This window comes from Empidonax traillii, unplaced genomic scaffold (genome assembly GCF_003031625.1).
Source record: "Empidonax traillii isolate 1590-97213 ecotype Southwest subspecies unplaced genomic scaffold, ASM303162v1 scaffold56:size2478089, whole genome shotgun sequence".
In the NCBI taxonomy this organism is placed as follows: domain Eukaryota; kingdom Metazoa; phylum Chordata; class Aves; order Passeriformes; family Tyrannidae; genus Empidonax; species Empidonax traillii.
Window position 1 is genome coordinate 1,097,473 of NW_020955249.1, and position 27,925 is coordinate 1,125,397.

Genomic DNA, 27,925 nt, shown 5'->3' on the forward strand with positions numbered 1-27,925 from the left:
TTCTTTTTCCTCCAGCATTGCCTTAAAAAGCACAGCAAGGATTTCCTCACCACAGTTAACATCAGGAACAGGTGGAGGCATCTGTACAAGCCTCACCATCTCATTGCCCAGTAACCACCTCAGCAAAGCCCATGTCTTTGCTCCAGCTGCAGCAGTGGAGGAGGAACAGTGTCATCTCTCCTCCAGGGAGATAACTCGCCATACCAGCTGATAAGCTGCAACTGCCTCTGTTCCTTTGCTGTCTTTGCTCACGTACAGGACTAACACCATGCTGAACTGTCTGCTAGGAGACAAGAGGAAGATTACATAAAGACTTTAAAAGCAGACAAGTCAATCCTCCCAAGTTGTGATGGGTTCATGGGGACCTTTCCCTCAACAGGAAAAGCTGGAGGAAACGCTTTCTCACAATCCTCATTAATTGGGCTGGAACACAGCTTCCAACAGAAGCAACATGCTATCATACAGTAACCACACTTTCAGAGGAATAGAACTTGAAAGTGTTGCATTTCATCCCCACACCTCCTCTCCCTTAACCCCATAACTAACTTCCCAGTCCCTTTCCCACCAGCCCCTCCCCTCGCAATCCCTGCACCTGTGTTCCTCACAGCTCAACTCTTACCACACGTTGTTACCCTCTGATGTGTTACCTACACACAGCATCACTTCTGGTAAGAGTAGTAGTATCTAGCATGCAAGATGTAGCCCCTCTGTGGTGACATCCCCATACTCTGATTGGGGGATTTTGAGAGAAGGCAAACTTCTGCTGCTGTACCAGCCCCATCCAGCTATCCAAAAAACTGTTGCAGGGAGAACAGCACCTTTGCACTGTTTTGTAGACAAGGAATACAAAGTTGTTTCCAGGAATATAAACAATCACTCGACTGGGGGAAATGGGTGAAATAGGAAGGTGGCCCCTGTCACCGACACTCCTCCCACAGCCACCCACCTTCTGCTTAGGCCAGTACCTACTCACTCTGTAAGGAGATGCCTGCAAGTTAGATCTTGCCCTGGTCTAGGCTGACCTAGCAGCGTGTGTGTGGTGGAGCATGGGAACCTCCAGCATGAATTCATTATGGATGTGGACAGGGCACCTCCTTGACCTGAGGGAAACTTTCTCCTTCAACTCAATTACCAGTACCCAATTACAAACGGTGAGACAGCATCTAGTTTTCTTTCCAAGGTCCAACCTCAATTTTTCATCAGATGTGTCTATTTGCTCTTGCTGCTTCAGAGTTCTCTTGGTTGGGTAACTTCACTGCTAGAAAGAGATGAATCTTCTTTCCCCATGCGCCTTGTACGATCTATTCAGTGAACCGGAAGATGCCTTCTTGCAGACTGACCTAGTTCCACATTTTTGACCTGTGCAGAATGCTGATCCACTGGGCCAAAAAAAAGTCTGTTCAAAAGATGTCCAAGGGTATCTCCCAAGTCAAAGGAGGAGATCTGGAAAACAAAACAAATGGATTATCTCCCCCACCCCCCAAACCTAAAATCTGGTGTTATTGTTACATGCTCACAGGTTTGGCTCTGGGGTGCTGAAAGCTATGTGTGTCCTTGGGCAGATGTGCCAGGAAACTGATTTTTCACCTACACTGGCTTCAGTTTTTCCAAGTAAGTTATAAATCCTGATAAATTGTAAAAAAACCCACTGCCCCTCCTTTACCATCATTCTGGTGAAGCTTAGCCTCTGCTAAAGGTTGCAAACCCTTGTAAATAGGGGAAGAAAATACAACTGTGCAATCATACAAGTAAAAAATCAAGGCATAAAGTGGTTTTTACACAACAAATAATGGTCTTTCAAGAGATAAAAATTAGGAATCTGATAGAGAATGGAACTCTGGTATCAATAAGCACTGAGAAGAGTGGTATGAGAAGAAAGCAAAAAGAAATGGACACTACAAAGTCTTAAACAACAAATCCAACAAAATCAGAAGAAAATGGTTAAGAACCTTTAAAATGAGTTTTATTGTCAGAATTTTACAAGTAGCCTTCAGCGGCATCATACAAGAAGAACTCTGTTGCAAAACTCTAATAAATAGTCTGCCCCAAGTCCCAAAATATTTTTTGAAATAAAATAAAACCAAACTTAAAAATAAAAGAGAATAAAAGCAAGACTTCAGGATGCTCAGAGATGTTAGCAATATTTCCCATTTACAAATAATATCAGGCATTATATAAATCTCCTTCATACAAGTCATTAAAAAACCCAAGACATTCTAAACCTTTACAAAAGCACTCCAGAAATAGTTCCAAAGAGATCCATTTCCATGACAAAACATTAGAGAAGAACTCCATGGGGATTAGCATCACAAATGAAGTTTGAGGTTGAAGTGTAGTGTGTACTTGTGTGCAGCAAGAGATTAAAGAGCATGAAAAAGGGATTTGAAAAGAGCATGGAAGTCTGTGACAAGACTGTGCCAATGATTTTAATCTGTCTATTTGAGAATGTGGTAAAGGGGAGGGAGAGGATGCTCTCGAAATTAACCCCCAAATACACTGCACTTTATGCAAGGCAATATTTACTAAGGTAGTAACTGTATCCTCAGAAGGGAGTAGAAAAGGTTTCTCAGCACACTGCACAGTTCAGTGCCTGTGCAGACTGCAGCGCTTAAAAGTCATATTTTGACACCTAAAAGGTATTTTCTGTAGAGGTAACATGTTGTGGCAAGTTAGCTGTTCCTTCAAAGAACAAGAAGTTAACTTTGCTGGCATGAGGCATTTTGGGAGAACTCATGCTAGACAATTTCACTAGGGACTGGGAATTTCGGAGCTCCAATTCTGTCCCAGTGTGTCAAAAAATACACTTCTCTAGTTCTCCTTTAGATATTCCTCTATCTTCCATAGTAAGGGATTTATAAGATCTCTCATGCAATTAAACATAACTCGAATAAAGTTTTCTCAAATCTGCTGTGATTTGAGAAGTCCACAGAAACAGAATGGGAGGGCAGGTATACAGAGATGGTTTGTGTGGCTTTTCATGGAGACATTTCAGGGAAAATAAATCTTAATCTCTTTACAACTTCAGCCTAAGTCTTCTGCATGTATGCAAGCAACAGACTCCCCTGGAAGGGAAGGGGGCTGTACTTTAGCGATCCAGCAACAGTACTCAGTTATGGCCCAGCCTGCCTGACAAGAACTGCAGCACGACTACTTTTGCTGTTTGTAAAGGTCCTTGTAGCCATTAATTCCACAGGGAACAAAGGCCACCAGAAATGCTAATGCAATAGATGTGTGATAATATGCCTCACCCATGGCTCACCTCTCTAGTCTCTCTCCTAATGTTCTGATGCTGGTTGTACTGTACCATACACTATGGACACGCGCTCTCTGTAATGTATGGGAAGGTAGCACTAGTAATCAAGCGCAAATTGCTAAGGAGACACCTAAAACATTGCATTACATCCCCTTGTCTGTGGCATACTTCAGAAAACAATGTTAGAAGAGCAGTAAAGTAAACATTTCTTTCTAATTTTCTAGATGTCATAATATTTGCCAAAGCTGCAAGGAAAAGCGGATTACCTGAAACAGAGAGAAAGGAGTTAATGGAAACAGAGGCACATGGAACAGTAAGCCTGATCCTGCCTCCAAATAATTTTGTACATAACAGATAAAGAGACAATGTGCAAAAAATAGACATTCACATTTTAGCAGTTAAACTTTTATTTTACCTTTTTAAAATTATTTACTTTGTTTTTTCTACAAAAGGCAGACATTGATTGTTGATCTGCAATTGTTCTGAGTGCGCGCAGAGATGCAAAAAAGGGTTATTGGAGGATGAAGAACAGGGAATTGCTCTGACTATACTTTCACACGTCATAATTAAGGTGGCATTAAAGCTTAAGTCCCAGTAATAATATTCATAGATAGTTTCCTTCCCCGTACACCATTCTCAGTTCATATCAATTGTGTTGAAAACCCATTCAGTGAATTTCTTCAGTTTTTCGGTCGCGTTCTGGGATTCCTCCTGTAACCTCAAGTTGTCTTCCCGCAAATGTTGCACTTCAGCCTGAAGACTGGCCTTGTCCTCTTTTTCCTTAGGCATAAGGAAAAATACAGACCTTAGTGGAAATTTGAGGTCATGCTTCCTATCTAAGAGCAGCAAGAACCTTAAAAGAGCATGAGTCTCATTCTTTATAAGGATTTTATGTGCAGTAGCACATGGGTCTATATCCAAGGGACATTAGTGACATCTCCTTTCTCATGTTTTGCTTGCATGAACAAGATTTCTCTGTATTATATTCTAACACAGAAGCTGGCTCACCAGGTGGTCCAATAAAATTGGGCATGACCTGTTCTGTATGTACAAGTGCCGATAATTAACTAAGGGATAGGGATCTTCTTGCAAGTACTTCCGTAATTAAGAGACTTTTCATCTCACCATAGCATATCCTTCTTGGACCAAGTAGGCATTGGCACAATACAGGAAGTTTTGACAGTAGAAATTACATGTTTAGATAACCCTGATAACTTTTCAACATCAGCAGGATGCATTTACATGGACTAACTTCAAGCCTTTTGCAGTGTCACCTGAATTAGGAGTAAAGGTACTGTCAATCATCCTCCTAATTTAAGCAGAGAAATCAAACATCTGCAGTTTGAGATACCCCATCCTAGCCATGCATAATTAGAAGCCTGATAAAAGTAGCAAAGAACTGTCTTTTTCTCATACAAGGATGAGACTGTCAAAGGCTCAGGCATGGCAAAGCAGGATTACACAGTTATTAGCACCACCAGCAGCACTAAATATATGTCCTACAGATCCTTCTGTAGATGAAATGCTTTACCTTCCTTAAATCTTCTTGCAGCATCTTCAGCAAACCTTCCAGTTGGTCCACTTTAGAGGCGAGAGTTGGAGGAGATTCTTTACTGTTGAAAGCAGGAAACAAGGATAGGCATTGATTTAATTAACCGTCTTCACACAGGGTGGCTAACAGCCTTGTCTATACCACGTGGCTTTATGAAGGTATGCACTTAGGTACACTAAGAATTCACAAAATGAACAAAAAGAATGCAACAAAGAGTACCTGGGAACACATGCAGCACATTAAACAACAGAACAAATTTAACTCATGATTAATTGGGGCCATTCCATCACTTGACTTTTCTCTAGTTGAACTCATTTTAAGTGCCTTGAATTACCATTGCTTTGGACAGGTTCATGAACCCCTCAGACAACAAAGAACCTGCAAAAATGTTGAACTGGACTTACGATTCTCTTTTCACCTCCCACCTTCATCTTTATGAGAACTTGTGAAGAGTTCTTCTGTAAAGCCTGGAGATGGCTTCCAAATAAAGATTTTTGATTTGTAAACGATGAAGCCTGCACCTCTGGTGTATTTACTTACCCTGTGTAAGGCTTTATCTGTGCAGTAAGCTGATCCTCAGCCTGATCACTACTGGAGGCAGCACTCACAGGTCTGTGATTTTCATCAGCAGCAGCAAAGAATGAAGCTCTCTGAACTGGGAAGGCAAACATACAGAGAAAAACAATGGCAGCAATAATGATTATTTGTTCATGTATAGTACAACAGCTATGCTGCAGGATCTCAAAGCAATCTAAATGTCTCAAGCAAGGTAAGGTGATGATATGACATACCAATACTCGACAGAAGCAAACTGGCATGCAAGTGTTTGCACCAGGTTTTCCACTGTACTGGATTCAACAAGCAAGTACTAGCTCTGGCACAGCACTGTATGCTCACTCAGACCAAGAATCACTCTCAGGCTAAAAAGTTCTCCAGGAGGGAGATGCTGGAGAGTACAAAGCAGAGACATCCCAGCAGTGCTTGTGAGTCCACCCAAGGCCAGTTCCAAGAGGGACAAGAAGCCAAGCTGTAACAAGTAGAGCTGTGCAAAGCTTCCTGGGTACAAGGGCATGACACTATCCTATAACTATGTAACTATATTTAGCTTGTTTCACACCACAAAGGATCCCTGAAATGTTTTCCTTATGCCTTATAAAATGTTTTTGGATTGAAACATTAAACCTCTTTCCTGCCTTGTGTCTGTATTTCTTGTCCTGTAACTGTTCCGATGTTTCAACACATCTCTAAATCAGTATCACTTGTGATGTGACTAAGCTACCAACTCATTCTACCTCTGGAGTTTCCTAGCACAAACAGTAACATAAACACATTTAGTTTAATAAATTAACCTCTTTCTCCTTCAGCAGCTGTTGGGTTCTCACTGGAAACAGAACAGTATCATCTTTTTCTGTTTGGCAATTTTTTATTTTGTGCTTTCAACAAGGCTAAAATTAACATGCCTTAAGATCTGATAGAGTTTTTCCTGCTCCTCTTTTTTTCCTCCCTGTGAATGAAAATACTAAAGTTTGGTGTAGCTCAGGGATCCAGGCAGCTTTTCTTTCAGCCGGTACAGATATCAATATTTGTAACTTCAGGGTCTTGTGCTGAAGACACGAATCAATGGTGCAGAAGAGGTAGGTGTCCAGGATCACAAATCAGAATTTAGGTCAATCCCTACTGGCACCTTGCAGAGACTGGAGACTGAGATTATAATGAAATCACACAACCAATGGCCAGTGGGATTATATTGAGATCCCTCTCCAAGTCAAATTTGAATATATTTTCATAGCAGCAGGATGAAGGTGCCGGCCAACACAATACTCCAGCTCTTCTTCATCTGAGCTGTCAGTTTGTTACCTTGACCACACTGACTGTCTTCACACTTCTAAAGAGAAACACAAGTGAGTCTGGGGCATACAAAATTGAGGGATTCGGGTTAATTAGGACAGGCAAATAAAGCTCACTAAGAAACAGGTTTATTTTAAACAGAAACTTCCAACCACAGGGAAATGCATTAAAATCTGAGTTTCACCCTTATGTGGTGGTGAAAAGACCATCACTACAAATTCATCTCCTCTTGAGGACCAAGGCTTACTTTGAATACTTTTCCCCAAGACTGCATAGCAGAAATATGAACCATGCTGCTCCTATTACTCCTGTGGCAACAGAGCGGAGGACAAATGTACATCTTAAACACCCATGTAGACGTCTTAATGATATTTGAGGCTACTACCAGAGAACAGCCAAGAACATCAAGTTACTTCACAGCCTTCTCCAACCACATTGAATAATGTCTAAAAGATTCAGAATTGGTGAAAACACTTCCATGAAGGTGGGACAATATTTATGCAGATATCAGGAATAGGGCACTCATGTTAACAAGCCTAGAAGACTTTCCCACTGGATTATAGTAAGGTAAACTCCCTTTGGTCTAAACTGCATTAATTTTAAATTCAAATCTATCTAGGCAGCTTACAGTTCTCTTCAGTGTACTAAGTGTCACGGAGATGGAAAGTGCCATAGAAGGAAACAACACTTGTGCAAATCTATGTATTCAGAGTATGCAAAGGGAAAAATGGCAACAGAAAAGTATGTACCAACATGACATTTCCCAAGTTATCTTGGTAGTGAACTTCAGCTGCACTGCATATACTTCTTGCTACTGCAGTTAAGCAAGCAATCATTAATGTGCTCACATGCTTTTCTCCTATTATTTGACTTTTATTTTGTACTTTCGTGCCAAATGTCTTTTCCACACCAGCTGTGATGTCTTTGACTGCTCTACATAAAATGAAAAGTGGCCGGATTCACAGAGATTTGGCCAAACCACAGCACAGAGGAATTCCAGAATGAAGAAATGGTATCTGAGAATTACATAAAAAGTTTCAGGCTTTTAAGACTTGAGTTGGTACTTGAAATGAACTTAAGCTTCAGACTACATAGAAACACTAAGAACAACAAAAGCAAAAGCCAGGATTAAAAAAAACCAAACAACCACAAACCCCACACTCCTTAATGAAGCATGCACAAAGACCAGCTTCCTATTCCTAATTGTTAATATTCTGAAAACTTACCTTCAAAGGCTTTGGCAGCATCTACCAAGTTTGACCAGTCCAGATCAGAGGCAGAATCAGGCAATGGCATAAGACCGGGGTCTGGCATGGGCTGCCGTCTTTGCTCCTGGATATCTGTGAGGGAGCTGTCTGAGGCAGAAAACTCTCCTACAGTGATGCAGAATAGATTATAGACTCCATTAAAAACACCTCAAAATTTCTTTCCTAATACTATTGCATACCCCATTTTTAGCTTTTCTGGCATAGCACTTTCGGAACTAAAATTCAGTGGAATATTTGATAACTGCAGTTGACCAGATACTACAGCACATTACAAGCCCGTTTTCTAGCACCAGGACATTTGGCTCCTTTCTAATCTTTGCAGATGAGCACTTCAAAAGCCAGTCTCTGACTACCCCCAGTGTTAAGGCTGGGGACAATCCTCTTCTACCCAATGATTCCTGCCTCTGCACAAGCTTAAGATACTTTAGAGGGGTCTGCAGCTTGCTGGGGCCTCTATATTCCTTGGCACCTATTTGCTCCTATATTCCTTGGCACCTATTTGCTCCTATAAAAATACAAAACTGGGGGTTTTAAGACAGATGAGTAAATATGAGTATTTTTATCTCACTGTTTTTCCTATTAGAAAAAAGAATGGATATGCTCTGGAATATTTGAATTGAAAGAATTTTGAATAGCTGGAAGCCAACAAATACTTGTGGTATTAAATATCCAGCTAACTTTATCCTTCTCTCTGCAAAAGGTAAAGGTGTGTATGGGAAGCAAATCTGTGTGCCACTCAAGATAGCCAGTCTTTTTATCATTCAGGCTTTACATTTTATGGAAAATAGAAAATCTTACTTTGTTGACAAATGTAGAAAGGCTATGTGCTAGGAGAAGTTACCAGTTTGGTGTGGAAGAATACAGGACAGCAAAAGAAGGTTTTGTGGTTTTCTTTTTGGAAAATAAAGGCATCTAAATGAAAAGAAACCAAGTGCTGCTTTCCACTTGTACTCGGATGGCATCATTAATCTTCTGACCCCAAACCCTCAGAAGCCAAATCCACAAGCCAGTTACAAGCGTAACCAAGTCTGCAAAGTTATTTTAAAGCACATAAAAAGCAGAAATTAAGTGAGCTCAGTTTCCTAACTCAGCTCATGAAAATGTCGGGTTCAACACTGAAAACTGATGCCTGGTGATCACAGACAGATGAAAAGAATTTAAAATAGACCTTTTTCATCAGCCTTCACTGTCAAATGTATCCTGTATATCTAAATACAGACTGTGCTTAGTCCCAGTATAGTGAGTTTAATCTATTGATAGCCTTGCATCTTCCTCTTGAAACACACTAAAACATGAATAAATCAGAGCAGATATGTACTTCTTCAGAAAACATTGCAGAATCCTACACTGAGATCTAGTTCTATTTCTGGAAAACACATTTAGTTATGAGGTACAGTGGGAACCTGTGAACATTCCCTTTCTCACCAACTGAGACATTCACATGCAGCCACATACAACCCATGAGAAAATCCTACTGAGACTTTTCAATAAACTGATGGGGGAAGGCTGAGTGTCTTCTTGACAGCAGTTTACCAAGTAACTTTTTTCTAGTTAGCTGTGTGACTAAAATAAATAACTCAAGTCCTGTAAAACAGATAGGGTAAGGGAGTAAATTTAAAAACAGATGGTGCAATAAGAGTTGTATCTGGTGCACTTGTATATCCAAATGTCCACTAGTATTTATCCATTTTCATATCAGTATTTTCCTAAACTTATTTTGTTCCCATAATCCCACACTAAAGGAACTGAGACCTGAAGTTGTCACTGGAAGATAACCAGGCATACATTATTTATCCATTGGTCCATGTGACTCTTATAAGAAATAGTGAAAACCTGCAGCCAGTGAGGCAAATTTTTGTGCTCTCTCCACAAGGTAACTGCGTGACCAGTCATGTAGTCTTACACCCACTAAAGTGAGGGAAAAAACTTAAATTCCTGTCTTATTTTGTATTTTCAGTCACGTGACTTGACTCTCCTCATTTTAGCAAAATCAAGATGGAACTACTAGCTGCTGTAACAAACATTTTCCCTGAATGTCATTCAGAAAGGATTCCTATGGAAGTTGAAAAAATGGGAAATCCACTTACCATGTAGCGATTTCATTCCCAAAGTATATGACGGTCTCCGTAACGGCAGCGACTTTGGGAGAGAAGGGTACGTGCTGGTGAACAGTACATCGTTTGGCATGGCTTGGTCCAAGAGCGAGGCCCGCGAGGTGAAGAAGTGGTCCCTTTGACCACTGTAAATACTCTCATCTGACAAAGTCCTTTGCAAGGCACGCCTTGTGGTAGGAGTGCTGGGAAAGGGAGACTGACAGGACAGAGTGTGTGACTATACATTCATAAAAACAAATAAACAGAAATGAGAAAAAAAAAATCAATAAAGAAACTTTTGAAGTCTATTTTCAAATAATTGTTAACTTTTTTTTTTTTAAATAAGAAAGCAAGTGTTAACATAGTATTTTTTCAGAGTGGATACGAAAAAGAACTAAATGAATCAGCTTTGAAGAAGATTAAAATTAGGTACCACATATAGATCTTTTTTACCCTATCTCACATTCTATCTTTTAAATACCCCTCAAACTTGTCCTGAAGTGGAAATCTCAGACAGCCCTGGTGGACTCCAGAGCTGACATGTAGCAGAGAAATGGTTACAGAAACAGGCTCAGTGCTGAATAAACCAGAGCTCTCCCACTGCCCTGAGGAGGCTGCCTGCCTGCAGGCAGAGTACCAGCAAATGCCAACTAATTACAAGTCTCATATTACTGAACAATTAGGAACATCCATCACCACTGCAGTTCTTCAGAACTATTTAAATCAAAATAAAGCGAACAGTCCCATGAATAGGAACTTGTGCCTTACCCCTACCATCATCCCAGCTTCCTCCATGCTCCACATAGGAGAAACCAATGCTGGGGTTGGCCTGCAGTTAGGCACTCTCAGGCCTGTGCCACTGAGCTGCTATCATAACCATTCCCATCAGTAGAGAATCCAATTTTCATGAAACCTGTAGCAACATAACTATCTCTAAGACTTAACATTTCTTTACATTTTGGTTGAAATTTGGTCCAAAGGCTTTCATGGAGAAATGGCAAACAGAAATGAAAACCTCACCACGCTCATTTGCTCTGTAAGCAAGTTTAAACAAAAAAAGGAGATAACAGGACTTCCAAAAAGAGCAATTAAACCATAGAGTTGCTCTTTTGCACATAAAAATAGTCCTCTCTTCTCAGAAAATCAAAAAAAATACAGACTGTATTCTATTCCTATGATCAAAATCCCAAACTATAAGGTGGGAAAAGAGCGTGGAAGAAGGTCTATTGGTGTTGTATATGGGAAAACTATCTGTCAAACATCCCACTCCCCACCTGTACAAATTTTAGTATGAGAAGACTGCTGTGCATTTTGGTTTTATGATCAAGGATCATCAGTTACTTCCAAACCCCTGCTATCATCAGAAGACAAGGAAGGAAAGAAGCCAAGCCACATGCTAATAATTTTCTATTATGTCAAATTCTCCCCTCTGTGTTGCCTCCCTCTGGACAGGCCTGTCACAGTATGAACCTTGCCTAGAGAAATGACAACTTCTGGTGCATAGTTGGGTACATCGTTGTCACTATGTCACATGAAGGATCAAACTACTTCCCCATCCCCACACACCAACCCCACCCCTGCAAATTAAAAGCTCAGTCAGCAGGTTCATGTTATGACCTGAAATGTTAAAGGAGAAGGAAAAGGAAGAGCTTTTGAGTCAAGGAGCATTTACTTGAGGATGGTTCACTTAGCATTAACGAATTAGGAGTTGGAAACACAGTTAATATCTGACACTGAGATTAAAAAGCTGCATTGATGTTTACATCTGATGGACTCAGAACACAGGCAATATGAACAGGAATTGTCTTCTGTTACCAGAGCAGGGGAAATTAAAAAAGAAGGGTGACTTGTCTGAGAAGATATAATGCCTAAGTGGTAGGTAACGACATAAGGAAGGCTGGAGAGAATACAAGACATACAGAACCACAGACTAGAACAAATTCTACTAGCTAATGAAGCCTTTTTGTCAGCCAACAGACAGAAAGGAGGAGGATTTTTGGTGCAGTGAACTAATGCAGGCCATTATCATTCCTTCTTTTTTTTTTTTCCTTTTAAAGTGTCAAAAAGTTTTATGCTGTAAGAGCAGCTCTTTCTGTAAGATAAAATGTAAGTTATACAGTGGGCAGAAATAACAGTTACTTTTAAAATGGAAAAGATGCAATTTGATAGTCATAGAATGTTTTTAACTTGCTGAAATGTATCAAAAGTGCAACCTAGGCTAACATACTTCGTACAGTCACCAGGAAATAAATATCAGGGTAAGATCTGGTTCACTAATCCCAAAGCAGAAAAACAAGAAACTTGGGAAGATACATACTTTCCACGGTCTATTTAAACAGAATAGAATATCATGGAATGAGAACAATCCTCTTGCTCAAAACAACCAACAGGAGATGTTCACATCACCCATGTCCCAGTCCCCTCAGGACTACTACAAACCTAAGAAAAAGGTATCTTGCCAGTGACAATGTTTTTTTCCTCCGGCTTCAAAGGCAACATATGAAATAATGTGTGTGGAACCTAGCACTTAGAAGTTTTAATAAGCTACATTGGGTTTTTACTAGCAAAAAAAAAGAAGTTGCAGCTCTCTCTTCTGCATGGTTGCTGTGGAAACAATTTGGGCTCTGGATGATGAGCATGAGCTGTTAAGCACTGGCTGTACATGGAGACTAGAAATCTAAACATTCTCTTCCATATTATGGATTCTAAATATTAATATATGCACTTATGCGTTATTAAACACATTTTGAAACACACCAGGAAATGTTTCTAACTATTCTGTATAAATATATGCTTAAGTTTAGTGATCACTTTTGGTAACAGGATTAGAGAGGCATAAAAGCATGCTTTTTGTAAGGAGTTTCAATACTGTCAGTAAGTCACTGTCTAGTGGTGCAATCAGAGAAGAAAAATTCAAAGACAACACTACAGGATTTTCCATGACCCAGCAGTCCTAAATGTTCTTTGCCATTTGGCATACTACTGTCTTCAAATTTGCACAGAAAACTGTAATAATATTGCAAAGACTGTAATAACAAAACAGTTCCCAAATGTGTTTCCCTAGAAGTCTGTTACAAACAGATTATTTTCTGTCCACGATGAAAATTCAGGAAATGCTTTGCATTTTATTTTCTTGTTGCAGGTGAGAACAGAAAAAAAATTCTCTCTCTCTCTTTAGCATACCTTAAAATTCTTCTGTGATTCAGGTGTTGGGCTATCGAGATCTATCAGTTTCTTCAGCTCTTCTTCAACAGTGGACTTGGATGCTCGTTTGGGTGATGCTCGCAGATCTCTCGCTGAAGCGCGCAGCCGAGGGTGGGCCATTTCAGTGCCATCGCTCTGGTGACGTCTTAAATGAAATGGAATAGACACATTCAGGTCTCAAAGCCCTGGGGCAGGAGGCATGAATGAAACAAGAATTACAGAACACTCAACCTTTTAAAAGAAAAAAAACCTAAATAAGCGGCATAGAGGATGGAAGAAGTTTCACTACTACAGTGAAGACTCATCTTAATCGATACCTGTTGAAGCAATAAGCTTGTATAAAAACATAAAGTAGAAATACAATAACATAATTCAAAGGTTACTGTAATACATTTTCCCAATAAGGGACTGAATCCATTAAAATAATGTGCATTCTGTACGAAACTAAAGAAATATAAATGTCTTCAATGAGCCCCGAAGTATCAAATCACCAAGTTTCTTTAATATTTTCTATTTAAAAAATTTTTCTTTTTATAATGTGGTTATCACAAAGTTTCACCATTTCATTTTGACAGCCAGTTATTGGTATCATCTAGGGATACCGTGCCTCACTCAACAACAGCCAAGAAGGGTTGAATAAATTACTTTGAAATGGGCTTTCTGAACCACTTGCTTTCTAAGTCATACTTGACTTAACATTATTTTCCCTAGTAAGTTGTTTCTCAATTTCTCTTCCAAAAGAGATACTTGCATATTGTAATGCTGATATCTTGGCTTGCTTTAAGCTTTAAGCCAGTTAGACTGGATACAGGCAGCAATCTTAACAAGGCAACGTGGAGTGCCACGGAGCTAATGCACAGCATGTACGGTACTACAACATGGATGAGAGGCTTAAGTAAAACTCAGGCTCTGTGATAAGAAGATTTTTTAATATTTGCTCAAACAGCATCTTGAGTCACCTTTAAGAAGTCCTAAGGAAAGATAAGCTTTAATAGGACTGAAATCCATAGACCTCTCCAGAAATAATAAAAAAAAACTTTTATAAGTTAACAGGGAACGAGATTAGCAAACTATTAAATATTTAAACCTAACTGCAGACCTCTACATTAGATATTAAGTTCTACAGAAGACGAAGGATTGTATTAAATAGTCTCGAGCTCTCCTACACAGAGAACTGTCAAAGATCAAAATGCTTCTTTATAATAATTTAATCAAACAAGATCAAAAAAACAGTCTTACTTTCTTGAATCCATAAACCCCACTGAGTTTATTGTCCCTTCTGGCTTTTTCCATCCGATCAGATACTTGCTAGTAGCACCCTGGCGAGGATAGAAAGTCCTAGGACCAGACGAGGAGGAAGAGGAGGAGGAGAAAGAAGGTGCAAGCTGGGGAGAAGTAGCAGAATGAAGCTCTTCTTTAGGTGAGTTTCTGGCACTGGTGAAAACAACAGGGCTGGCAGAGTGTCGGGAGCTCATCGTACTAGGAGAAGAACATAATAAAGACAAAAATTGCCTCAAATGTGTATATATGTGCATTGTTTGACTGTTTTTAAAGCAGAACTCTGGGCAGGAGACGTTATTCTTATCAATAGTGGCCAGAGGAGCAAAATCGGTTTGCTCTTCTTAAGGGCCTTGCACCAATGCCTCACTAAAAACATCTCACACAGTAATGGAACAATTTCGCAAACAACCTCTAAGGATAAAATATACTACCCTCCCCTCATTTGTCTTCACAAAATGGGAAACCGAGGGTTCATTGTCATTAGGCAGCTTAAAAGTAATACATGACACTGTAGCTGAATTAGCAAAAAAGAATCAAAGTCCAACTTCTTGCTGGAATGCCTGGCTGTAAAAGACAACATATTTTGAAGGAACTTAAGCAACAGGAAATGTCTCTGGGACCTCACAACAAACAAAAGAACCCATGCAGTTTTCAAGAGAAGGCTTCCTGGATTTTGGCTGAAAAGCAGTTATTTATCTTGGCAAAAAAAACCCCAAACAAACAAAAAACCAAACAAAACCTAAGACAAACACCTTAAATTGAGAAGTTAGAGCAGGTCACATCGATCACAATTTGTCAAGACAGAAAACGGAACTGTGATGACCAACTGCAACATTGTTGGAAGAAGGAGAAGGGTTTTATTTAGATGGGAGACACTCTTTAGTTAAGCTGATATTCAAATCCGATGCAACTTGCATCATACCAGGAGTGCTAGGTCTTAAAACAGCATTTACTATAATAACCTTGAAAGGTCAGATATTTATCAGCACAGTTACAGGAAACCTTTGTGTACAGCCTTAATACTGAAACATCATTATATATTTGGAGACCAGTTTTCTATCAGCTCTCTACACAACTTAGCCGCATTTTCATCCCTATATCCAACACTGCAGTGAAGGAACTTGAAACAAATGGCCCCATAGTAAAGAACAGTTTCTGACTTAGAAATAAAAATTAGCTGGAACACTGAATAAAGTCACTGAATAATCTCTTCTTTCTTAGCTTAACACAAAATTCTTCACCAATCTTTTCATAACTTGATAGAACAATGCGTTTTCACATCTCTTTCTCTTACTGAAGCAGAAAAAAAGGAATTTATTGTTAAATTTCTTTTGCCACCTGGGAAAACAATATCACCTACATTTAGTCTTAGGGAGCCAGTTATCTAATCTATGCCACTTGTCTGGTTCCTGCTGTAGTCAATGAAGAAATAACCTTAGGATGGGATGTGATTCTCCTTGTCTCAAAGTAGGTGTTTCAGATTTGAAGGGAGAATTAATGCTTTGGAGTTTCTCTTTTCTCTTCATTGACAACAGATGGAGTCTAAAGAATCACCTTCAAATATGTTTCATTTTCATATGGCCTGAGTTAAGCACCATGATTCCCAGCAGTGAAGTGCTTGCATTTAATGAAGAATGTGGGTGGACTGAAGTCTTCCCACCTCAAGCAATGCTGTCTACTGCAGCCCATGCTTTGCAGTCCCTCACATCAGGGGCAACATGTACTGCTCCACATCTATGCAAATCAAATTACAATAATGCAGATTTCGTGTTAGAGAATTATATTTCTTCCTTCCCTTCATCTGTACATTTGAAAAGCCTATAGAAAAGATGACAGATTGAGAAAATACAGGAAGATATTTTCCTGTCCATCAACCCTGTATATATGGTGCCGCACACTACCCTTTGTATTTGTAACAGATACAAGTAAACATAATTTATAGCAAGAAAGCAGAGAAAATTAAGGGGAGAGGCAGTAAATTTATCTTTATTTCCCCTTTTTCTCTCTCAGTACTGAAAGAAAACTCCTACACAAGCTGAATAAACAAGCCCATCTGTGAGGCATCCCTACCACAAAATTTACCACCAGGATTTGGAGAACATGCACAACTTTAAAGAAAATGTATGGGGCAATTTTTTTAACTCATTTTTACTCCCTTCTAAATACACTCAAGAAGTGGAAAACCTTTTGCTTCAGTGTAGGGTAAAAGGGAAAGTCTGTTCACATTTCCGATTTCTTTAATCTATCAGGTATTGCTCAAGGAAGTGCTAGTTGTGAGAAAATATTTCTTAATAAAAACCAACAACAACTAGATAGGCTAGTAAATGTTGATCCTTAATATTACTAGGCAAAGACAGTAAAAAATAATGTTCATTCTGCTCAATATAAAATTTATATATATAATAAAATAATATTTTGTTATATAACATATTGTACCTACACATTGTCTATTTTAAGTATTATTACTTTAACATTTATTGAAGTATGTATCATATAACAGATGCTAAGAATGGCCTGGCAATTGCAAGTAAAATTAGCATACAGTTTTAAACACAGTTTTCTTTCAAGTGCATTGCATATTTTGACCTGCAGTTTTTACAATATAGTATTTTTGGTGGAATATTGTGCTTCAGGAACTATACACAGAACTGTGGATATGACTGAAGTTTTTAACCCTACAAGTAAACACAGGCAGGCCAATAGAGTACTGACACATAAAAAGATACTGTTAACTGAGAGCATATTTGGAGAGCAAAAGGCTTTGGGTAAACTCTACAGAAACTAAACAGGAGCTGGAGCACTCTGGTAGTGATGGGAAGTTATTATAATTTGACACCAGGAAGCATGCAGACAATTCATCATACTGTAATGGACACCTGGACCAGCTTAGTTATATCTAGAAGAGATTCAGTCCTCGTTTTCAGGACACAGACATAGTCATTATTGGTCCCCTACCTCCCACCTCTATTACTGAGACTTCAGGGATTAAATTATAAAAAAATCCAAATACTAAATGGTGATCTGCAAAAACTGCAGATGAGCCATTCATAAAAGTATTCTAGAACCATTAAATAATATTTTAAGTATCTTAAAATTATTAGAAGTAATGAAAAATGTACTTGATTACAAATAGCCAGAATTATCCTTTCAGTTGTGTAAGAGGACCATAAGAAACTGTATACTTTAGGTAGAAATAAAAGTTTGATTTTATTTTTGTTTTTGTAAGGAATTCATGCCATCAGCACATATGGCTTCATTTAATGACATTCAGCTATAATGATTCTGTGTAATTACTGGCCTACATAATGCAGTTCTCCTGGGATGCTATGAGAAATCTGCACAATCATCAGGAAGGACTTTGGGAATGGGGGTGGAGAAGAAAAATAAAACCCAGCCAGAAGCTCTGCTGTGGAAGTTAATCACTATAATTTACATTTTGCCACCAGTACTCAGGTACAAGTTCTTTTATGCACCATCAAATGATCTGAACACTAATTATCGCTCGTCTTCTACAGACACAAACACTCTAATTTGTAGTTATTTTCTTTTCTTTTGTCACAGAGTTCTTTTTAGGACCAAATTCCTTTTCTTCTTGCTCAGAAACTCAACTCTAAAGATGTTACAGACATCCTGGCATCCACAGGCAAAAGGTAAAAAAGTGAGAAGCAGCAAAGGATAGCAATTTAGAAACTGATAAACACACTAATTAGGCTGTTCATTTCTCATGAAAAGTAGCCCGTTCAGAAGCTTTCTTTAGTCCTCCCTCCTTCACCTCCTTGAAGCAGGAAGCTGTGGTTACCCTTTGGAAGCACCAGTTTCACCAGCCTCCGGCTCCAAGCTGATGGGCCTCCATAGAGAAAACTATGGGACAGTGGGGAGCAAACAGCTGGACCTGGGGTTTCCTCAGGTCAGCACTGTCATTCAGCGTGCAACCACCAACTGAGGGTGCCACAAGAAACAAAATAAAAGCTTTTTAGCCCAGACTGTGCCTTTGCTTTATTGTGAGGCATCAAACACATGCTCTAGTCTTCAAAAATAAGCAATAATAGAGAAGGAACATGAGTCAGTCTGTTTTTAATCCAACACAACAAACGATGTGGGTGCAAGAACTGCAGTATTTCTGAAGTATCATGCCCCATGTGTTCTACTAACTGCTACTACTCCTTTTTGTAAAAAGCTGCATTATTAACATCCGGGTTTAAATGGAACTTGGCAAAAAGAAACTTCAATTGTAATCTCCAGCATAAAGCCTGGGGAACTTTTATCTGGAAGTTTCAGTAACAGCCCCAAAAACAGATGGAGAAAATAATTTCAATATCATCATAGAAACATCATGTATATTAATACAAACCAACCAGAGATAATACCATGTTTGGAGACACAATGTTATAGTAATAAAAATAATGAGAAAACAACCTAGACTTAAGTTTGCAGTCCAGTTGCAAAGTTCAAAGAGGAAACGAGAACCTCAGATGCACAAAGATGCCATCCCTATTAGGCACATCTTTAGAGTGGAGTTTCCAAGAGTCACATAAATTTTCCAGGATTCTTAAAGTTGCTTCTGAAAAAATCCTTCCAAATGAAAATGCTACTGACAATTTTATAACAAGCACCATATAAGAACCTCACATTTCATGCTGCTGCTAGTTACATTCAGACAAGTACTGCAAGGGCACATGGTAAATTCTGCTGAATGTTAGAAAATGAACGTAAGCATAAGCATGCTTATCTTAAAATAGGAGTTATAGCACTGTAGATAACACCACCATATAGATTCTTATCTTCAAGAAAGGAGCACATGCTAACATGCCCAAAATCTAAGTAAATCCCTCTGGCATAATGTTTTCTACAGACTTCCTCAAGTTCTTCATGCATGCATTGCTACTGAAAACATCAGTCTCAAAGACCTGGGTGGGATTTATATCAACTGAGTATGAGCTCTGGTGCCAAAAAGAGAGGCAGAAAACCAGACTGGGACCGCCATTAATAGATTTCTTAGTCAGAATTACCATGACAAAGTACGTGGAGACCATTACAGTCTCTATGACAACCCCTTATTTGCAGCTACTGTATGAGGAGCTATTGAATTGTCTGATAAACATCTAGTCTTGCACAAACAGTAGCTTTGTTCAAAACAATTGCTTCAGACTTCCAGTCTCTAGGTATTTTACTTACACACTCAAAACAGAGATGCCTTAAGAATAAAAAATGCAACAATCAGGCTCCACAAGGCCAACAAATTATGATAATCCCTGACAGACCTATGCTTTTTCCCTGTTGCTAGTATGCCAGAGCAGGAGTATTTTTCAAAAAGCACACTGAAAATTTCTTGGAAAATGGGTTAAGAAAATGGTCTAAAATATTTTCTGCTTCTACCAGTGCTGATTAAATTGTAAAGTGGGTATCTTCCACCTGAGGTGTTCAAGCATATTAGAAACAAACTTGATATTGATAACTTTACAAGTGGCAAAACTGAGGGAGAGAGAGAAGGTGACTGTAATGTGTCATACCCACAAGCTTGCAGCAGAATGAGATTAAAATCTACATGCTAGCACTTCCAAGCAACTTGTTCTCAGTATTGATCATACTGACTGCAAGCAGATTTCTAAACAAAAAGACTGGGGGAAAATATGCAAAACATCCGAGAGGGGTACTTGCAAGACTGAAAAAGAATCCCATATTAAACCATGCATTAAAAAAAATGGACTGGTCTCCTTTCTGATCCAATACGAACCGCAGTTGTTGCAAGATACTCCCTGTGAACAGAACACATCAGCTGTGTCTGTCTCGCAGTAGTTTAGTAGCAGCAGTTTAGTATGGAATATGCTCTCAAAGACTTTTAGTATTATAAGCAGTAACAGATGCAAAGACCAAAGGTCTTAATTTTCAAGCATTCTGCACAGAGATCTTTCAAAACACTGGTTAACATAATTAGAAACCTTTCTCTTCAACGTCCACTTCTCGCTTTTGGTAAGTTAGAGAGTGAGAATGGGGAAATGAGTACGGAGGGGTCAATCACACGAGAGGTGAAAATTACCTTGTGTGCGAGACAGCATCACTGAGACTGTAAGCACTGTTCTCCCTTGTTAGAGGATTGGAAGCTGGTTGACTCTTGCTGTGAATATCCAGGCTCAGTGAAGATTCAGTTTTCCGGTCCATGTGGCTATCCTTTTCTAATGTCCTGTCTGCAATGGAGACCACTTCACTGGAGCTGTGCCACAGTGGTGCCACCTTCTCCTTTGTGAGCCCTGTACGGGGAGATGTCGCTGCTCCCAGGGAGGCAGTGCTGCCATGGCTAGGCCCGTAGGAAGTGGTGTCTATGCCACTATCAGCTGAAGTCCCTTGAAGGTAGTTGTAGCTGTTCAGCTCTGATTCGGTGCGCTCTCCGTTGTCATACCATTTCTCATCACTGTGAGCACTGGAGGCATTGCTGGAGAGTGTATTGCTGCTGGAATGGCTGGAGTAGTGGCTGTCAGACTACAGAAGAAACAATCCAAAAAAACCACATCTGTAGGTTTATTTTAGAATTACAGCAATGGACAGGTGGAAATAAAGTGACAAAAGTCACCACTGGACAATACTAGCTCTTCTATCTTGAGTACATTGAGGAGACTAATAAACTCTAAAAATTTAATTCCAGCACATTGCATGTGCTCTGTTCCACATGCACATAAAAAACTTTTCACATGGATTTGGAAGCCATGTCTTAACTATTCAGGGAAAGCCAGAGTTGTTTGTATTTTGCCTCAAAATACTTTATACTGATTCCTTCCAAGCACAGTTCTGCTCATCCCAGTCCAATGAAATTGGCTGAGCTATGTAGACTTTGACTTGATTTATAACTGCGGTAATTAAAAATATTCTGATTTTAAGACGGCAATGTTTTAAAACATAAAACATAACCAATCCACAGAAAGTGCTTGTTATTTTAATAATCCAATTGCCTATCAAAAGGGCAAAGAAGATCATAACCACTGCCCTTCCTCCCCTTTGCAATAGGATGTATTTCCTCCTCAGCAGGAGTGTCCTTTGCAAATGACCACTGAAACACCATTTAACTAATCTGGAACTGTTTTCCAGAAAGCATGAAAGGAAGCTTTAATGTAAAGCTTTTAAATGACTCAATCAGGGCATGCCAGTGTCTGGCTGGTTTGTATGTCCTGTCCCTGGTTACAGCCAGCTTTTACAGAGAAACTGAATGCCCTCACTTTCATAGTGGGCATTGGTGGAATATCCCATTTTGGGAAGAATTTCTTGCATACACTTGTTGCTTAGCAGCTCACCTACCACAGGAGTATTTATATGCATCTGAAGTCCAAAGAATTTATCTAAGTTCTGATTGTCTATAGAATCAGAACTGAAGCAGTGAGCAATGCACTTGTTACATGAGAAGACAGCCAAGGAATAAGGGAATGGATGGAAAGCAGACTTAGAACTTTCTTATTTGTCTACCCTACAGTTTTACTGAATAGATATCGGCAGAGATCCCAGGCAAATATAAAAAAATAGATACTATTTCTGTTTTCACCTGAAAAGAGGGGAAATAGAGAACAGATGCATGCATACTGAGAACAAGAAATCATCAGCATCCATGTCTTTTATTATACTAAAGCAAGAATTGACAGAAAAACAGGAGGCACATGAAGCTGATCTGGACTTCTAGCTGTCTCCAATTAAAGTCACTGGTCTTTGTTAAGAAATGCATCACTCCCCCATCCATCTGTCTACATAATAAAGATTTACTTTAACAATGACTAAACAAGAAGAATGCATTAATAATTCCAGTGCTGCACTTTGCACTCAAGCTAATGAGTTATGTATTACATTATTATGTTGTCAGATACATCTCATGGAAAACAGGTCAATCTAAATTTAAGAACTAGTCTGTGCTTCTAAGAATATGAAGACAGGTGTGTTGTTGTTCGGGGTTTTTTTATGTTTTCTTTTTTAAATAATAAATGTGTTGTTATGAATTAATAACCTAAAACCAACACTGCCAATTGTATTGAAAGAATAATGCTGGTAAACAGAAGCAAATTAAAGACCAGGAACCAATTAAAGACTTTCTCACATCTAAATAAATGCAACTAATACCTTCAGTACTGTCATGCAACACAACTCTGTATTTTAGCTTGTTGTACACATAAATAAAGAAACAAGTGATACAGTTTATTGGGTAATTTAAAGTTCAAAGGGTGTTTTTTTAATTCCAGTGACTTTAATAATTTTCAAGACATTTGACATTTATGAAAATTACTGCATTTATCTGTTTCACTGTATGTAAACTGGGAAGTGATAGTCTCCATATATGTGTAAATATTTAGCTGTGGAGACTTCTAGAAGGACAGCATTCACCTTTAGACCCTGAACACCAGTAAAACAAGAAAGGTTTTTTTTCAGCAGGATTCCAGCAGACCTTTCAGACAGACTTCCAACAGTGTGCAAGGTAAGTTATGGAAAGGAATTAATGGGTACACTATGTGATGAAAATGTAGAAAATACAAAACTAAAAACAAGATCATTATTCTGTTTTGCAAAAGCAGCTTTCTGGGCATAGAATTATAAGATATATTAGTAAACTTTAAGTATTATGTGTGAGGCCTAGGAATAGCTTTGCAAATTTCCACAAATCCTTTACTTATCACAAGGTAACAGACTGGCAATTGCTGTTCAACTGGCAGCAAAACTTTAATAACTAATAAATATTTCAATAAGCTGTGCTGTAGGATTTAGAAAACAGGCCTGCTCTACTGCTTTCTCCAGTAGACAGCGGGATTTTTTCCTTTTTTAAGCTGACACTCTAAACATAACTTTGCACTACACTTTTGGTACCAAGAGCTTCTAGAGCAAAAGCAAAATATTAAATAACTCCTTTTTCAGAATAACTTACATGACCCTGCTTGTTTGGAGACAAGTGCACCACAGGATCCTGTCTCATCAGTCTTCCACTGGGGCTTTCTCTGAAGGACGGCAGTACTTTTGATACTGCTGGCAGATGGCATGTTGGTTCTGCAACACAGCACACAATGATGTACTGAAGAGCATATGCAGTGCAACAAGCTAGAAAGACGTGTAACCTGATTTTACACTGCAATTTTTCCAATACCACCATTAGGCAAACACTAATACGTATTGTGACAAAACACAGGTGAGGAAGTGAGGGCCCATTCCTGCCTGGCGTAAATCACTAAGAGTCCATTAAAAAGGAAGCCTGACTTTTGTTAGAACAACCTCAATGGTATCACATCCCCACTGTCAAACAGAACTATATGAAGCATTAAAACAGTGGAATATTCATTTTCACAGAGTACTGACACTGTGTCACTATAGGCACGATGCCTGCTAGCGAGAGATTAAAAAGTTTGAAGATCCCCATTTCTTAAAATGGCATTCTACGCAAGGCAGGACAATAGCAAAAGTCTACAGTGATCACTTCAATGAACACATTTTCTCCAGTACAATTACTACACATATTTCTTATCAAAGTTACAGTGAGTTAAATAAACATTTTCTAATTGAAGACATAGCAAAAAATCTGTCGAAATCATAATATTCTCTTAAACATTGCTGGCTGTGAATGTGGGAACTGCATAGGTGTACAAAAGGAATACTTATTAGACTAAACCTGACAGAAGTAGATGGAATTCAAATCATTCATCTTACGTGTATGATCATAGGAGTGCATTTTGCCAATTAAATTTACTGTTTTCCCAGGAGATAACTATGGAAGTCTAGAGAGTGTTCAGATACAGCCTGTTAGGTAGGTAATTGCCTCCTCAGAGCCCAAGGTCAGTATTTTAAAAGAATGTGTCTCCAGTTGTGAGTGTTTACATATATCCTGCACTTATAAAAATGCTCCTTTTAATTAGATTATGTGCTTAGAAACATCAAGTACTTATCAATACCCATGGTAAACAGCAGTGCTTTCCTCAACACAGCAACAGTTTGTTCACCCTAATCTGCAGCATTACTATCTTTCTTAAAAAAAAAAAATGAAAGTTGTAGGTTTTTAAAAGAATAATAAAGATGGCAGAAATAATATTATCACCAAATGTGACTGCCTCAGACAAGTGGTAGCAAGCAGTGTCAGTGAACCAAGAACAAAGGTGTTCTGTAGCTAAGGATGGGCCAGGAAGGAGTGAGTGCGTGGATTCACTACACCTAATGCCTTATTTACCTTGAGACAGATTATCCCAAATGGAAAAGTGCTTATCTGTCATAGAACCAAACTTTCACCTAGATTCACCAGATTGGCAATAAAGTCTCCAGTCAGAGATGCAGCTTCCAACTGTGACTCTATGAATGCAGGACAATACACAAGAGATAAAATACAGGGATTATATGTCAGTATGCATTTCTCAGCCTTTGCCAAATGCCGGAGCCATCTCTTCTACCACACAATTTTTCCTGATTTTTTTTTTTTTGGCTTTATTTATTTTGCTAATATGTTGACACCTGACACTGTAGAACAGAACTTGTTGGCAGCTCCACTCAGTGTCAGCACCAACTCCCAACTATTGGTCTGCAAAAGTAAACCTGAGCAAAAGATCAGTTTTACATGTGTCGTTAACCATCACTCAGTATCAAAACATATGTGATTAAAAGTTGTTCTGTCAAAATGAAAACTGCACATCAGTTAATCACAGTTTTTTAGTGAGAAGTACGGGGGGGGAGTTGTGAGGGAGGTACTGACAGATGGCTTCAATAACAAGGCACAGCGTACTGCGGTTGCAAAGGTATGTGAGCAAAGTACATCTTCAGAACTTGAGGCTGGCATATGCCTTAAACTCCTGACCTCACTGAAGCTTATTCCATGTTGAACACTAGTCCATTTGTATACTGATGCAGTAAAATAACCTTTATGTGCAATTGAAAAAGTATGGAACTGTTTAATCTATGGTAAAAAAAGTCAGAAAAAAACAATCTAGCGACCTTGGCCACGGTCATCATGTTGGATCAATGCTGTTTGTAGACAGGACAGTTCCATTGGTGTTAATCTTACTGGTACCCATTAAAGTCAAGCCATAGCTGTAGCAAAAGGTCTATGTGCAAAAGCTTCAAATGAAGGTCTAATAATATAAATTCTCAGTACCTTGCTGTTTTATGTAGTTAATGTGTTTCCTAAGCTGACAGCTTAATTGCCATGTGCAATGAAAATGTATACACTGGTGGAAGGTGATTACCTGGCCATAGATGGACTTCACTATTTAAGCCTTAACTGCATTTTTTCCATTTTGTACATGGTATTTTTATAGCTTCAATGATCAAACAATCAATTTGCATTTATATAGCACCATTTGAAAAGGAGCATCACAAGTGCTTTAGACAAACTAAGCAAAAATTAAACTAAGCCAAGCTCCTCAGGAGAGTAGGCAAGGTCAAACAAGTCCTCAACGGCAAGACAAATTAACAAGTGTGTCTACCCAACTGCTTCTAAAAAGACAGTGTGTTTCAGGGTAAGAGCATTAAGGTAGATTTAGTCCCACAATCAAATGAAGAAATGAAATCACTTCTTCCTCAGGTGATACTTACAGGTCTCAAGGAAGCAGACTGCGGAAGCTTCAGTACGTGCTCCAGACCTAATTATTCATCCTGATGAACAAGGTTAACTTTCAAAGGCACTGAAAACACAGAGCTTAAGAAGGTGTTCTCTCTGCATGGAGATGTATTGCCAAGGTCACCTTGCAGTTAGCACCACTTGCTCATTGTAAAGAATTCATTACCTACCTATCTGGTCAACGATACTATCCTCACTCCTTTGCCAGCTGGGTGTGGATTTGCCGCTACCGCCCGTATCTGACTGCGTGTTCTGCCTGTCAATGGAAGCAGGGGATCTACGGCTAATTCCAAACCTGTTTTCCCCAAAAAACAAAGCAGATAATGATTTTAAATATACATAAATCTCGCATAAGGGGGAAAAAAGCACTTTAAAGAAGCCAGTGTCAAACAACAGGGCAGACCAACACATAGCACAAATGCTTAAGGGATTTATAATGTTTTACCATTTAATTTTTGTGGCAGCACTCTAGACCCATTTAGCACTTTTAATGCATAAGATTACAGTATACATTAGTTTATTGAGCATCTTTGATCGAGAACAGCAGATTACAACGATACAATTGAAAAAAAACCAGACCAAAACATTATGAAATAATAAAATTGTTAGTTTTCATTTACATAGAAGTTTACATAAAAAGACAACCAGACTGTTACATGGTTACAGAAAACTCATCACAGTGAGTAAAATGCTAAAGTTTGGATCCTTTTAACTGTGAAAGCGCTACCTCAAATTAGTCAAAGAAAGCATTAGAAAGTTTTTTGGGACAATCCCATGGATCTCAGACACCTTGCTGGGTTCTAACTAAATGAGCTTTAAGGTCGTACCTCTACGTCCTGCAGATATATAAGGCAACAACATGAATTTATTTGGGACAACATTACACTGCCAAATAGTTTCAGTAAGCCTCTCTAAAGGTGACTTCATAATGTACTGGTTATGGATTCTCAAAACTTAGGATTATAAAAGCTGTAAATTATTAGGTTACTGGATCATAAAATAATTTGAGTGGACTAGTGCAAGCTAAATACAGCCGTAGAAAAGCAGTGAGATGTACACCTATTGCTGTAAAAGAAAGCATACAGAGCAAAAGGAAAAATCTGTTCTAAGGACTTTGTAAATCCTGCCAGATTAGTAAATGGATTTCAGAAACCTCAATATAGAGTCAAGGAGAACAAACTAATGACAAAGGAGACACACAGTGTCTGTGTGCCATACCAAAAAGCCTGTAAAACTTAAATCTACAGTTCTGTATTACATATAAATCACCTAAAGTATGTAAGAATTATTGGGTTCAGAATAGCAGATCAATCATTAGGAATTCATCAAGAACAATGCATTTCTGAGATTTATTTTTTTTTAATCAGACATACCCTTAAGGAAAAATAGAACTCCACATGCACAGAATAACACACAGAATTACAAGCTGATATATCATCTATATATCAATGAGTTTCTCCAGCTTTAATGTCTAACAAAATAACAGAAAATAAAAAAAACGGAACTGTGCTTTCTGTTCACTTTACCAGCTACAGACTGCCCCACACGACCTCCAACATAAGACACCTGCCCAACTGTGAGAACAAGCTCAGTGGGGTTCTCCCACTTACAAGTTCAGGCATTTGTTAACCCACCAAACAAACATTATATGACTCAAAACAACAAAATCCCACTCCCAGCCTTAAAAGACAAGCAGCTGGAACATGCCTGTAACATGCAGCACAGCTTCCAAATGCCGCATATTGAAATCTGGGCCTTCTAAAAATTTACCCAAACATGACCCTCCTTCCCTTTTGTTCACTGCTCCCCATTTATCGACATACATTTTGATGAATTAAAAAACATGAGGAAAACCTGTATATATCTGCC

At 38.8% G+C, this 27,925-nt stretch overlaps 1 protein-coding gene and 1 long non-coding RNA gene across 6 annotated transcripts in view; both read right to left on the reverse strand.

Moving 5' to 3' along the window:
* Positions 1-1,943: 1,943 nt before the first annotated feature.
* Positions 1,944-27,925, reverse strand: part of SIPA1L1 (signal induced proliferation associated 1 like 1) — a 216,420-nt gene continuing 190,438 nt past the window's right edge. For 4 of the 5 annotated variants that reach the window (XM_027879658.1, XM_027879657.1, XM_027879661.1 and 1 more), the window contains 10 exons: positions 26,227-26,351; positions 23,390-23,508; positions 20,537-20,976; positions 14,458-14,697; positions 13,198-13,363; positions 10,009-10,252; positions 7,880-8,026; positions 5,346-5,460; positions 4,785-4,866; positions 1,944-4,033 (listed from right to left, as the gene is read on the reverse strand). In XM_027879658.1, coding sequence (XP_027735459.1) covers positions 3,890-4,033; positions 4,785-4,866; positions 5,346-5,460; positions 7,880-8,026; positions 10,009-10,252; positions 13,198-13,363; positions 14,458-14,697; positions 20,537-20,976; positions 23,390-23,508; positions 26,227-26,351 — 1,822 coding nt within the window. In that variant the 3' untranslated portion in view covers positions 1,944-3,889. The remainder of the gene's footprint in view (positions 4,034-4,784; positions 4,867-5,345; positions 5,461-7,879; positions 8,027-10,008; positions 10,253-13,197; positions 13,364-14,457; positions 14,698-20,536; positions 20,977-23,389; positions 23,509-26,226; positions 26,352-27,925) is intronic. The other variant, XM_027879660.1, reaches the window with a different exon arrangement.
* LOC114055482 lies at positions 24,484-26,208 on the reverse strand. Its single transcript, XR_003570738.1, has 2 exons — positions 25,223-26,208; positions 24,484-24,795 (listed from the first exon to the last, which is right to left on the reverse strand). It is a non-coding gene; the product is annotated as an uncharacterized LOC114055482 (long non-coding RNA).